This window comes from Diabrotica undecimpunctata, chromosome 9, assembly GCF_040954645.1.
Source record: "Diabrotica undecimpunctata isolate CICGRU chromosome 9, icDiaUnde3, whole genome shotgun sequence".
Classification (NCBI taxonomy): Eukaryota; Metazoa; Arthropoda; class Insecta; order Coleoptera; family Chrysomelidae; genus Diabrotica; species Diabrotica undecimpunctata.
Genome location: NC_092811.1, coordinates 71722862 through 71736243, shown reverse-complemented (window position 1 = coordinate 71736243; position 13382 = coordinate 71722862). Strand labels below are relative to the sequence as shown.

Genomic DNA, 13382 nt, shown 5'->3' with positions numbered 1-13382 from the left:
GCGCAATCGTCAAAAACGTTGCATCATGCTATTAATAACAAGCTTAGACACGTTAAAAAAGAAGAGGTGAAAACGGAGGAAGAGATAAAAAAAGAAGCCAGAGATGACGATGTATTTTCCGATGCAGTATCAATCGATCAAGTTAACGAACATGATATATTTGATCCTAATAATGTTTCGAAAGAGGCTATTGATGAATATATCGAGCAATATCCTCCAATGAGCCATAAGTATATAAAAGAATTTTGGATGAAAGATAATAAAATTGATAAAAACTACGGACCTATTTACAATGATGAAATTGGCTGGATGTTGGGTAAACGACGAATAAACTTTAACAAAAACAAAGGTAGTATACAAGTCATCAGTGATGGTAGTGGGGAAGGAGGATGGGTGCCGGGAACGCCAGGTCTATACCAACTAATTTTCTATGATAACCCTGAAGATTATAATGATACAGATTTAAAGCACTATAAAAGTTTATTAAATAGTACAGAAGTTCATCTGGATTCCAAAGGTCGTCTTAAAGGTGCAACTGGGAAAAAATATCATCATATTATCAAACCGCTATTTAAACCTACCGATGAAACAACAAAGAAATCGCCACCGAAAACTCGATCTACTGCATTAAAGAGACAACCTTTCGAAGGTCTTGTTCGTTTAGCAAAAACGACTCGTTCATCATCGATGACAACGTCTCCTCGAACATCGTTATCTTCACCATCTAGCTCCAAAGGGTCAGGGCTCGTCGATAATTCTCATTTGATCTACAACGATAATCCTATTGAATATGTATATTGGGATGATCCAAACGAACTATGCGACAGACTCAAATTGCTGTTTGCTTCCCAAGAAGCAGGAAACACATCTCACAATAACGAAATTGTTGCCATTATCAACGAATTACGTGAAGCAGATATTATATATTAATGTTTGGATTATTGGAACATCATTTCCAACATGAGTGTTGACAAGTTTGGTCGTCATCATTACCGTTCTAATGAACAAGTTGTTAAAAAGCTACGTGAAGGCTTAAAGCAATCCATTTTGGATTTACAAAACCAGATACATGAAGTACATAAAGACATTACACGAGATCCTCCTGTAGCAGGTAATCATCTTTCCAATAAGAAATATGTAGATGACAGCATTGTTCGTGCGAAAACTTTTCTAAGAAAAGAGATTAATTTGATACAAAAAAATAGAATTCAAAAAGATACTCAACTCGAACAAAAAATCTCAAACTCCATTAGTAAAATAGAAGTTAATTTAAGTAAAAAAGTTAACGAGTTGTCTGATGAGAATAAAATGACTGCTTCGAAAATATCTGATTTATCAAAACAAATGCATGAATTTAAAAATGATCTTGATATATTTAAACAAGAAATGACGAAGAATATTACAGATGCCGCCAACCAAAATGCACAAATTATGATGAAAACGCTGGAAATAGAAAAAAAGATTAAAACGGCGGATCTTAATTCACATGATTTAGATGAGCGTCTTAATGTAATGGAAGATTACCTCTTACATAATAAAGCCAACGGAACAACGAATTAGCGTTAGTTCAAAGAATCGAATCGTTGGAAGCTAGACATGGCATTTACCGAGGAGAAGATACAACTAGTTAACGAGCTACACAAGCCTGCACGAAAAAATTATCCTCGTCGACGAACAATCATTAAAGGACTAGACGATTTGTGGCAAATGGACCTTGCTGAGATGAGACCTTATGCCAGTCAAAATAAATCTTACAAGCTCATTCTTGTTGTAATTGATTGTTTTTCAAAGTTTGTGTGGACTCGACCATTAAAGACGAAAACAGGGGAGGAAATTACTCGAACATTTTCGGATATTCTCGCTCATACTCGACGATGCCCGAAAAATTTACAAACAGACCAAGGCACAGAATTTTTCAATTCCAAGTTTCAAAATCTCATGAAAAAGCATAGTATTAATCACTATAATACCTTTAGTGTTAAAAAAGCAGCCATATGTGAACGAGTTATTCGAACATTGAAGGAAAAACTTTACAAGTATTTCAGTCTTAATGGAACTTACAAATGGATTGATATCTTGCCTCAAATTACAAAAGAGTACAACAACACGAAACACAGCAAAATTCGACTTAGACCTATTGATGTTAATAAATCTAACGAAAATGACATTTTACGAAAATATTATACTCACTTGAAAATTGCCGGTCCAAGAAAATTGAAAGTTGGTGACGTGGTTCGCATTAGTAAAAATAAACACATTTTCGATAAGGGATATAAACCGAATTGGACAACAGAACTGTTTAAAATTACTGAAATTAAAATAACGAATCCCACAACATACTTGATTGAAGATATGACTGGAGCGCCTATCAAAGGAGCATTCTACGAAGAAGAATTACAGAAAACAAAAAATAAAGACATATATTTAGTAGAGAAAGTACTGCGCAGACGTGGAAATAAGATGTATGTTCAATGGTTGGGATTCGATAGTAGCCATAATAGTTGGATTAACATTAAAGATATCATTTAGGATCTACTTTTACATACACCGCGTAGATATACACTAAATGAGTGGGGGGTGACAAAAAGTATAAATTTCATATATGCTGCAAGCTCATGCCCATTTGTTCCTGCCAGTTCATCAATATGAGTTCTCAAGATAGTGGTTATAGTTCATCAGACGATATGGTGGTAGCTGCTGATTCACCATCAGATGATATCGATTATGATGCTGAATTAGATAGAGTTTTGGCGAAATTCGAAGAAGCAGCCAAAAATGAACCATATTATTTACTAGAAGCATCCTTTCCGCTTGACAAGTGTATAATCAAAGTTGGCCTTTCTCCAGCTCGTGATTTTTCATCAACCATTATTTTGTGTCAGCACAACAAGAATGCAAGAATTAGTTTAAACACGTTCGAGTGGGATGATATAATCGGAATTTTTAAGCAGAAGATTTGCGATTTCTTTAACAGCACCTCTCAAGATGATTACAATCCTATCGAGTTTCAGTGTGGAGACTATTGTAAAATTAAACAAATAGTGTATGATTCAACCAAGTTCCTTGTTATTGAAAAGCATAGTCTGGAATACTATCTAGATGAAAGGGATGTCAACCAAATCCTAGAAGTAAACAGCAGTCTGGTGTGTCATCGTGTATCGTTATTGGATAATTTACACTTTCATGCTTATTATAGAAATGTTATCGATTTGATACAATCAAACTTTTGCAGCAGAAGCAGTTTATATGGACCACTTGAAGCTCTAACTGCGTTTTGCGAAATTTCCACAGACACTTTGTTAAGTAATGCTTTAAGAGAATATTTATATTATTATAAAATTAAAGTTGTAAATGATTTTATGTAATAATCAAAATAAATGCTATTTATGCAAACATGTCTTTTTTTATTTTCACGTTGAATGTCTCACAACGCTGGAAAAGATAAGCTGAGACTTAAAATTACAGAAAAACAATGTATATTTTTTAGAGTTTTTATTTTCTACTTATAATAATTACAAATGTTGATTTTCACTAAATTACAATTATCATTCTACATATTCATTTAACAAATAGCCAGTCCATTTTCGTGTGGAGATTGATAAAGCTATAAAAAAAAATTGGTTATGTTTTCATTTATTAATTTTTGTTTTTACTCAATCATTGTGGTTTCATAATGACCCCAAGGTAAAGTGTCATGAGAATTTTGTTGCAAGTAACGTTTATCGTCATACGGACTTAATGCAATTTTTTCTTGTGTTATTGTAAAAAGATCATGGGCGTAGGAACGAAACGTTGATTGGGAAACACTTTTAGTTGTAAATTCGTTTAAACACTTAACATAATCATCGAAAGTAATGTCATTTTTTACCGTTGAATATTTTACACCCTTAGATTTTTTTGTGACGCCTAAATTATTTGCAAGTCTTTCAATATTTGCATCATTCATATTATTCTTGTATTTATCCCACAATGCATTTCGATCCTCATCCGTCGTACTAATCTTAAACGAATACATTTTAGATCTAAGTCCGACAAAATGAGTCATAATGCGACCGTTTGCCTCATCTTTCATCATTCCGAGAACTTTTTTGTTGACTTGAGGTATTCCATAAATATTATTCTCAGAATAGTCTGATGTATCGAATTTGGATAAATTTGCTTTAATAACATCTCTGTAAACGTCATCACATTTTAATTCATAGATAAAACTATCAGTGTCCCCATACATTAGCTTACAATTTTCAACTCCCATATATGGCAGCATAAAGTTATAATGAAAATCGTACATACACACTTTGGATATATCTAAAATTGACATGCCGATGTACAATGGTTTGTTGAAAATGAGCTCTGTTTTGTTAAGTTCGATTGCCATTAAATTTTCATTAAACACAGTTCTATTATGAAATCTTGGACTAGCAATCAAATTTTTCGCTCCATAAGTTTTACAATGCGATGTTTCCTAATGATTTCCATCGTTTTACCAAATATGGCGTTGTTGGCTAACTTGTACAAGTCTTTTTCAAATGCTGTAGTTGCTGCAGTTCGCAATTTTGTATTAAGATCGATATATGGCTTAAGCCAAGCGCTCTGTTTGAATTTCAACACTTTATGGATTTTTGTTAGTTTGAGTCCTGCATTCAGAGCTTGTTTTAGATTGCGATAATGCAAAGTGTACTCTTTTTTATGGTACAAGGTGGTCATAAGTTTTGGAAGCTTACTTCTTGGTGGCACACGATGTTCGCAACAAAACGGTAAATCTCGATGTAAGTCATGCAAGTGTTCTGGGTATTCCAAATCCACTTGTAGTATGTATCCTGTATCTCCATCGTCAGGAATAGACAAGACATCAATATTGGTATCGACCCACTCGAAACCCCCATATGGTAAGAATTGAGACATTGCCCAACCATACAAATTGTTGACATCTAAATATAGCACATATTTACTAGGCTTTGATGGATCATAATTATGCATGTATTTGTTATTTGCCCCAGAATACTCAGAATAAAACGGGAGACTATTATTATATACCGATTACTTACTTGACTTATACCACCTCGGATAGCTTTCTCAATAAACATGATTTTATCGATATCATTCAGCAGTTCAAGTTTACATCCAGTATATTTAAGCATTGCATCCCAAGAAAATCCAGGCATGGTATAGTACCATGCAGGATCAAGACTGTATGTACTTCGACATTTTTGTCGAAAATTTTCAAAAATGCAAGTCAGTAACATAATATCAGTTTTCATGTACAACATACTATATTCCAAAATATTTTTAATACCGAATGACTGCCAAACATTCTGAGCATGATGATACATATTTTTGGAGATGTGTTCACCCGATAATGAGCTGTAAAATTTATCAATTGATGGTAGTTGCGTTTCATTCAATTTATTGAAAGACTCAATATATTCGTATGGGAATATGCCTTTTCGTTTCAATAATTCCATTTGTTCGGGAGTGGTATTTGGAAATTCGCTAGCTAAATATCTTAAATCCTCAGGTTGCAATGTGGCAGCCAACTTGTCCAATGATGAATTTAAAAATCTCAGTGAATCAACGAACCTCAACTTAATACTGACCTCAGAATCGTATATTGTAAATGAAATATACTTTTCCTTATTTATTGGTAGTAAGCTGATACTACCATTTTTCGCAAGATCTCTAATCATCATATGCGAATCGTAACCGCTAAGATTATGAAAAAAAATTGGGACAACGAAAAGTTTTTTGAAATTTAAGTTACACACTTGGTGTGCGAGTCCTCGAAAATCTCCGGTAAAATGGTCATGATCACGAACAATTACATCCTTATCTGAAAACGTTTTTTCGCAAATGTGACAATTAGATGCATTAAAACTGGGTGTGTCATTCATAGGTACAATATCTTTAATTTTTCCTTGCACAAATGCCGCCAACAACGTCATTTCCTTGGCAAACCACTCCATGCAATCTTCACCTGCGTAACTTCGGTAAAACGACAGAGATTCATCGTAAGAGCATTTTACGTAATAACCTGCACTAAAGGCTTTATGCTGCTGATACTTAATTGTTTTGCATTTTAATGGACTGTTTTTAACTTTGTTCAACATTGACTCAAAATCGGCATAGACTACAAAAGGAGTTGTTTGTTTATAAATATGATTTTTAAATTCAACATTCTGATATGATGGAAAAGAAACTTTACATTCATTAATTTTCTCGCAGTATTTTGCATGATCATTTAATCTGTCAAAACTACTAAAATAATTCAAACACCTATCACATAAAAATTTTTTATTACGGTTCTTACTTAACTGCCTGGACATAAGTCGAGACATATCTTTAATCATGCAATAATGATACTTAATTTCTACAGATTCATCGTGAGCCATAGGTGCTTCGTAGTCATTCAATTTTGGAAAATATTTATCTTGTACAATCAATAAATTTACATGTTTAGTTAATTTGGTTTTGCATAGCCTTACCGGCGTTGTTACGTAAAATGTTCTCTCTTTAGCAACATTCATTTCTAACCCGTACACGTTTACAGAAATATTATTTAACTTTTCAAATTTTGAAATACCCTTTATAGTCATAGGTGTCTCTAGCCCATCGATATTTAAGACAGTCGCATAATGTGGATATGAAGATGTACGATCTGAACTGCATTTAGCTGGATAAATCGCTGAAACTATGCTCCAAAAAAAGCATGCTTCATCATCGTTTTTGATATTAATACATGCGTGCTTCTTTTGGATTTGTTCTGGTAGTCTAATGAACGACGAAGCTCCATTTCCCACTTCATATTTATTTATATTGACTTCTAAAGAAACTATTTTTTTCAAAGCCCACCCTGATCCCGTTTCTTCAAATTCCGATAGCTTAGACATTAATTTATCGACTATGTTTGTGTGAAACCATAAAACCAAGTCCGTTCCTGCGTCTATGGCTTCGTTTTTGGTATTAAAATATTTAAATTGGTTAATATCACCTCCTTGATTTGATTTTCTAATAAATTCTCCACATAATGTCATATTACATTTTATCATATTTAATTTTTTTAAAATGTTTTTAATTCGAATTCTAAATAACTTAAAACAATCCCCGAAAAATTGCATTAAATCTTTGTGCCCTAGATTAATAATTATACCTGTTCTGATTCTACTCTTGAATGCGGAATTTACATCTTCCCATTTAACCCGACGATGTTTAGTAATTCCACCACCCACGCGAAGACCGAAATTTTGAATTTCCGATTTAATTGTCTTTAAATGCCCCGCGTTTGTCTGTAGTTGCCGTAATTTAGCTAATTCCAAGTCCCCACACCGAATCGCTTTAGTAAACAAAGTCAAATGTCTTTTAATGTGATTTAACCAAATATTCGCTTCTCGCGGTGTATAATTTCGAAACAAAACATCACGCCCTTGAATTAAATGTTGTACAATGTCACTACTAAGATCACCAATGTTACTCATGATTAAGTAAAAAGCAATAAATCAATAAATGAAAAACTCACCAATATTTTTTTTTATCCTCTAATTTTCTATTATTTCAAACGAGGCGGCTGGCTGCACCTTTCCAGTGGCAACGTTTCCTCGGAACACCAAGCTGTACTTTCCCTCGCTGAAATGTTCCAAATGCGGCCTGTAGAGTTCAACCACCCTTTGCGGCAAGAACGTCACCTCCTTTTCTATTCAATAAGGATGGATTTCCCAAATTTCGTATCGACTTCTCTTGCCGCAATTATCTTCTGGGGTACTCCTACGGGTAGGCTGTTTAGCTTTCTAATTGGCTTGATTGTCTTCTCTGTAAGCAGAGAGGATGCATTAATCTTTTTTAGGTCCATCTGCAACAATATATATTTTCTTAATTTAACAGTAACATATCTTTGACTAGCAATTTCTTAATTTAACAGTGAAATATCTTTGAGTAGCAATATTATTTTACAAAAATTCTATCTATTATAATATGTATATTTTTTAATTTAACAATGAAATAGTTTTAACTAACAAAACTTTCATAGAAACAAAAAATTACAAATACCGCACTATTTACAAACATTTTTTTTTTAGAACGGAGAATATAACCAAGTAATTTGAATAAAATGTTTAAATCAGAAAAATTATTAAGAATTGGAAATTAGTAAAGATAATGATGAATTCTAAATGATATAAAAAAGGTTAAGTATTATAAAACTTACTTTTGTATATATAATTGCCGGCACTTCACAAACACAGAACTTCTCCGAACGGTACTTTGTATAATTGCTGACGCTGCACAAAACACACAACTTGTCTGAAGGATGATCAGAATTGAACTGACGATATGTAGTGCATCTGCTCTTTATCTAACTGCCTCTCCCACGCTAAAACTATGTTGCGCAATATTTCGTAAGACTATTCATTTATGCATCACATGCCGGGCTTAATTATTAAATACAACGGAATGTGCACCTGCTTCCTGCCTCCATGCGAATATATTTTATCTCACATTAACTAGAATTCCAAAGTGCACGTGTTTCCGGCTATATATCGTGATCGCGTGAGACATTTTTAATAGCCGGCGTATCCGATGATGTCATTATTCTCAGTAGCAAGATCTATTTTATAAAGATTTCAACTGATCATGTAAAGTATAAATTGAAAAATAAACGAATTTTTGTTATTATGGTAATCGATAAAATATATACGAGGTAACTCGTAAAATATAAATTGAAAAAATTTAGAAGTTTTACGCTAATGGTTGTAGGTTTTAATTACAAAAAATACGAGGAAAAATTGCTCTCTTTGTCTGTCATTCGTCTTCTTCTCTTTATCAATTCATAGAACGCAGTCACCGACCAGCGATTGAACATCGTTCTCATTGGTTACGTTGGACGTGTAGCTTCGTTATTATTGGGGGGGCGTCTTTTCGGGAGGAATGGGGGGACTGGGGGCGTCTTTTCGGGGAATGGGGGGGACTGGGGGCGTCTTTTCGTTAATATTGTGGTACGACTCCACCATTAGTCGATGCACGTCTTTCTCATTGGCCGTTGATGCACACCATTGGCCTCCAACGTCACGAGGATGTCCACCATTGGTCGAGGACACGTTTCTGTGGCATCATTGGTCGAGGAAAACGTTCTAACGTCACGAGGAGGGTGTTACTATGTCACCATTGGTCCCTCATCGCTATACCGCCATTTCTATGTTGTTTATTCAGATTCTAAGCTGTCATTGGTCGCTGGGGGTGTTGCTATTCCCACCACTGACGCTGCTATGCTGTCATTGGTCAACGACACGTTCCGACGTCACGAGGACGTCCACCATTGGTCAGCAAGACATTGGGGGACGTTCCTATGCCACCATTGGCCTGCTATTCCCACCACTGACGCTGCTATGCTGTCATTGGTCGACGACACGTTCCGACGTCACGAGGACGTCCTCCATTGGTCAGCAAGACATTGGGGGACGTTCCTATGCCACCATTGGCCTGCTATTCCCACCACTGACGCTGCTATGCTGTCATTCGTCGACGACACGTTCCGACGTCACGAGGAGGGCGTTACTATGCCACCATTGGCCTGCTATTCCCACCACTGACGCTGCTATGCTGTCATTGGTCGACGACACGTTCCGACGTCACGAGGAGGGCGTTACTATGCCACCATTGGCCTGATATTCCCACTACTGACGCTGCTATGCTGTCATTGGTCGACGACACGTTCCGACGTCACGAGGAGGGCGTTACTATGTCACCATTGGTCCCTCATCGCTATACCGCCATTTCTATGATGTTTATTCAAATTCTGAGCTGTCATTGGTCGCTGGGGGTGTTGCTATTCCCACCACTGACGCTGCTATGCTGCCATTGGTCGACGACACGTTCCGACGTCACGAGGACGTCCACCATTGGTCAGCAAGACATGGGGGGACGTTCCTACGCCACCATTGGCCGAGGGGCGTGGTCTAGAGACACGAGGTACGTTCCTACGTCACCATTGGTCGAGGGGCGTGGCCTCGAGACCCTAGGCACGTTCCTACGTCACGAGGGGGGCGTGGCCTTGACCCATGAGGATACGTACGCTTGACGATCGACGTGTGACGTCACTTCCGCTCCAGAAGGAACCCTATCTATCTACTATTTTCTTTGGGGATATCACTTATTATTCTTGGATCGTTTGAACACCACTTGTGCAAGGAAAATGACCTTAGTTGCAAAAGAGAAATTAGTTCATTTTTGAGTTTCTTTGCTTCTTCTATAGTATCACTTCCTGCTAGGATGTCATCTACATAGGTATTATTTATTAATGCTTTAGCTGCCAAAGGAAAATTTTGTCCTTCTGTATTGGCTAGTTCGACTAAACATCTAGTAGCTAGAAACGATGAGCTTCGTAACCCATATGTTATTGTTTGCAACTGGATACACTTTAGCTCACTATGTGGTTCTCTCCATAATATATTTAAATATCTTCTGTCTTCAGGGTGAATAAGTATCATTCTAAACATTTGTTTAATATCAGCAGATATAATATATTTATAAATTCTAAATAGGATTAATATATCAAATAGTTCATTTTGTACAACAGCACCATTATATAGAAAATCATTTAAGCACTTTTTGCTCTTAGATTTCATACTACCGTCAAAAACTATTCTTAATTTTGTAGTCTTCTTATCCTCTCTTATTACTGGATGGTGAGCCATAAAATAAACCTCGCCATTATTTAAAATTTTTGGATCATAATGAACAATTTTAGCATGACCAAGTTGAATATATTCATCTATGAATTTTTTATAATCAAAGTATAGAGTTGGGTTTAGAACAAACCTTTTCTCTAAGTTTTCAAATCTCTTAAGAGCTACAGCAAAAGAGTTACCTAAATTAATATTTTCTTGTTTTAGAGGCAGATTAACTTGATATTTATTTTCGATTATTTTTATTGAATTTTGAAAACTAGCCTCACAAGCTTCCTGATCACTTGTAAATTCTAAGAATACTTCAGGAACCTTTTCCATTTCCCAAAATTGAGAGATGGCAGTGTCTAAATCACTATAAGTTGTATGCATGCATACAATATTTAAATTTGAGAACTGGTTGGTTGATGCAGATCCACTAACAATAAAACCTAAAAGAGTATTTTGAAGTATTAGTTCTTGGCAGTTTATTTTTTCTGCGAGCAATATTTTAAACACAACATCAGCTCCTAGTAGTAGACTGATTTCACCGCTTTGATTAAAAGTGTCATCAGACAATTGAACAAATTCTGGTATTTTAGATGTATTAAAACTAAACCTGTGTAGATTCCCTGTTATTATATCCACTACAGAACATTTTATATTTGTACTGAAGTCATATATACATGATTCTATATTCAAATCAACTGCCTTTTGGATTCTTGTGCTATTTTGTGAAATCCCTACAATATCTAAATAATTATTGTATGTCTTTAGGTTTAACCTTTTTACTAAACTATTTGTTACCAAAGAAACCTGTGAGCCTGTATCGACCAAACCTCTGACAATCAAGTTGTGACCTGATGCTGTTCTAACCTTTACCTTTACAGTAGGTAAGATTGTATTTGCTCGATTTTTATAAATCGAATTAAAATTTACTACAGCATCGTATTGCGATGAAGTGCTTGCATCTTGATTAGATTGAGCAATATTAGAACTTACTGCCACTTTTTCTAAGTGCAGTAATGAATTGTGTCCTTTGTGACAGGTTTGGCATTTTAAATTTAACCTACATTTATCAGTATGGCTGTTTAAACATAGTTTACATAGTTTGTTTCTATCAACAAAGGAAATTCTTTCATTGACTGAAAGGACTTTAAATTTTTTGCAACTATAAAGTTTATGTCCATTGATGGAACAGTATTGACATTTAACATTACTTTGTGATTTGGTTACTAAGTGTGTAAGTTGTTTATTTTCCTTCAACTTTGTTTCAGATGTACTATTAGTGGCTTCAAGAGCCATTGCCCTATTTTCGAGATATTTTAGAAATCCATTTAATGATGGTAAACTTGAACTATCTCTATCAATTTGATATGACCTATTCGTAAACTGATCTATTTTTCTAGACAGTATACAGACTAAAAGCATATCCCAGCTATCTACTGGTTGATTAAGATTTTTTAAGGCACCAATTTGTTGTTTGACCTTACTTATAAATTCTCGTAATGAACTAGCAGTTCCTTTTTGCATGGCAGGTATATCAAGAACTTGGTAAATATGTGAATTAATAATCATAGTTTCATTATTGTATCTGTTATTTAAAATTTGTAAAGCTTCATTGTATGAATCATTCACTAATGGCAGATTATTTATTAAGCTGAGGGCTTCATGTGTTAAATAATTTTTTAGATAAAATAATTTTTCTACGCTTTTTAAATTTATATTTTTGTCTATAACTGCTGTAAATATATCTATAAATGATTTAACTAACTTTCCCACATTTGATGGGAATTCCCATCAAATGTGGGAATTTCAATTGAAGGTAATTTAGTGGTACTGGTTGCATGATGCTGTGGCATATTATGAACTAAAGGCACTGTGATTTTATTGTTTTTCATGGATGTAACTCCTTGGATGGTTGCCAATAGATCTACATATTCAGCTTCTAAGTCATCAATATCATCATCAAAATTTTCATCTAAATGAGCAATTTCTGTATTTAAATCAGTTATAGTTTTAAATGATTCACATAACATGTCTTTTCTAATAGAAAATAGATCATCCTTTTTTGAACTTTCTGGATCATCTTTATGTTCACTAATAAATCTTTTTACCCGACTTATAGTGCTTACCGCTTGCCTTTTCCTTGTTATCAGTTTTTCCAAATCCTTTTTAGACATATTTAAAGGCTTTGTTAAGTTAAGTGACAAAGTATTTTTAATATAAAAATGTATCTATGAGATTCTGAAACACTGATAAAAAAAAGAAAAACGGTCGTTAAAGTAAACAATTACCTTTAAAATATTAATTAAACATAACACACAAGACAATACATACAAAAATAGGACCAAATACCTATACTTATATTTTTTAAAAACAGAAATCAAAGTAAATATTTGTTACTTAATAGGGTTATGTCCAATAAATTGTTAATTTTTGACGTAATGAAACGGTGAATGTCAACGCGAACACAGAGCACAGAAATCCAAGTTGGTGTCTCGGCGTTCCTTGGCTCGATGATTGTCATAAAGGGAAGAGAACAGTCTTACTTACGGTTTCGTTCCGTGTTCTATTTATTGACATTAGAGCTGGCAGCCTGGCAGCAAACTTCAGTTTGGACGCTAAATTTGGCGGGCTCCTTTTTTAATGTTTCAGGAAATATGAGAATTTACCTTCAGTTTCGGGCTCCCAAAATTCTGGATTCCACATCTGTGTCGATGGACCATAATT

At 34.7% G+C, this 13382-nt stretch overlaps 1 protein-coding gene across 1 annotated transcript; it reads right to left on the bottom strand.

Moving 5' to 3' along the window:
• Positions 1-10106: 10106 nt before the first annotated feature.
• Positions 10107-12227, bottom strand: LOC140451136 (uncharacterized). The gene is made up of 2 exons (XM_072544864.1): positions 10940-12227; positions 10107-10852 (listed from the first exon to the last, which is right to left on the bottom strand). Exons 1-2 carry the CDS (start codon positions 12225-12227, stop codon positions 10107-10109), a joined length of 2034 nt encoding a protein of 677 aa, XP_072400965.1.
• Between the last annotated feature and the right edge of the window lie 1155 nt (positions 12228-13382).

Excerpts from the sequence above, each read along its gene's own strand:
- LOC140451136 (XM_072544864.1), bottom strand. The coding sequence starts at position 12,227 with ATGATTATTAATTCACATATTTACCAAGTTCTTGATATACCTGCCATG. Across the intron at positions 10,853-10,939 it reads TACAAGTGATCAGGAAGCTT|GTAACTCTTTTGCTGTAGCT; the intron begins GTGAGGCTAGTT and ends ATATTAATTTAG.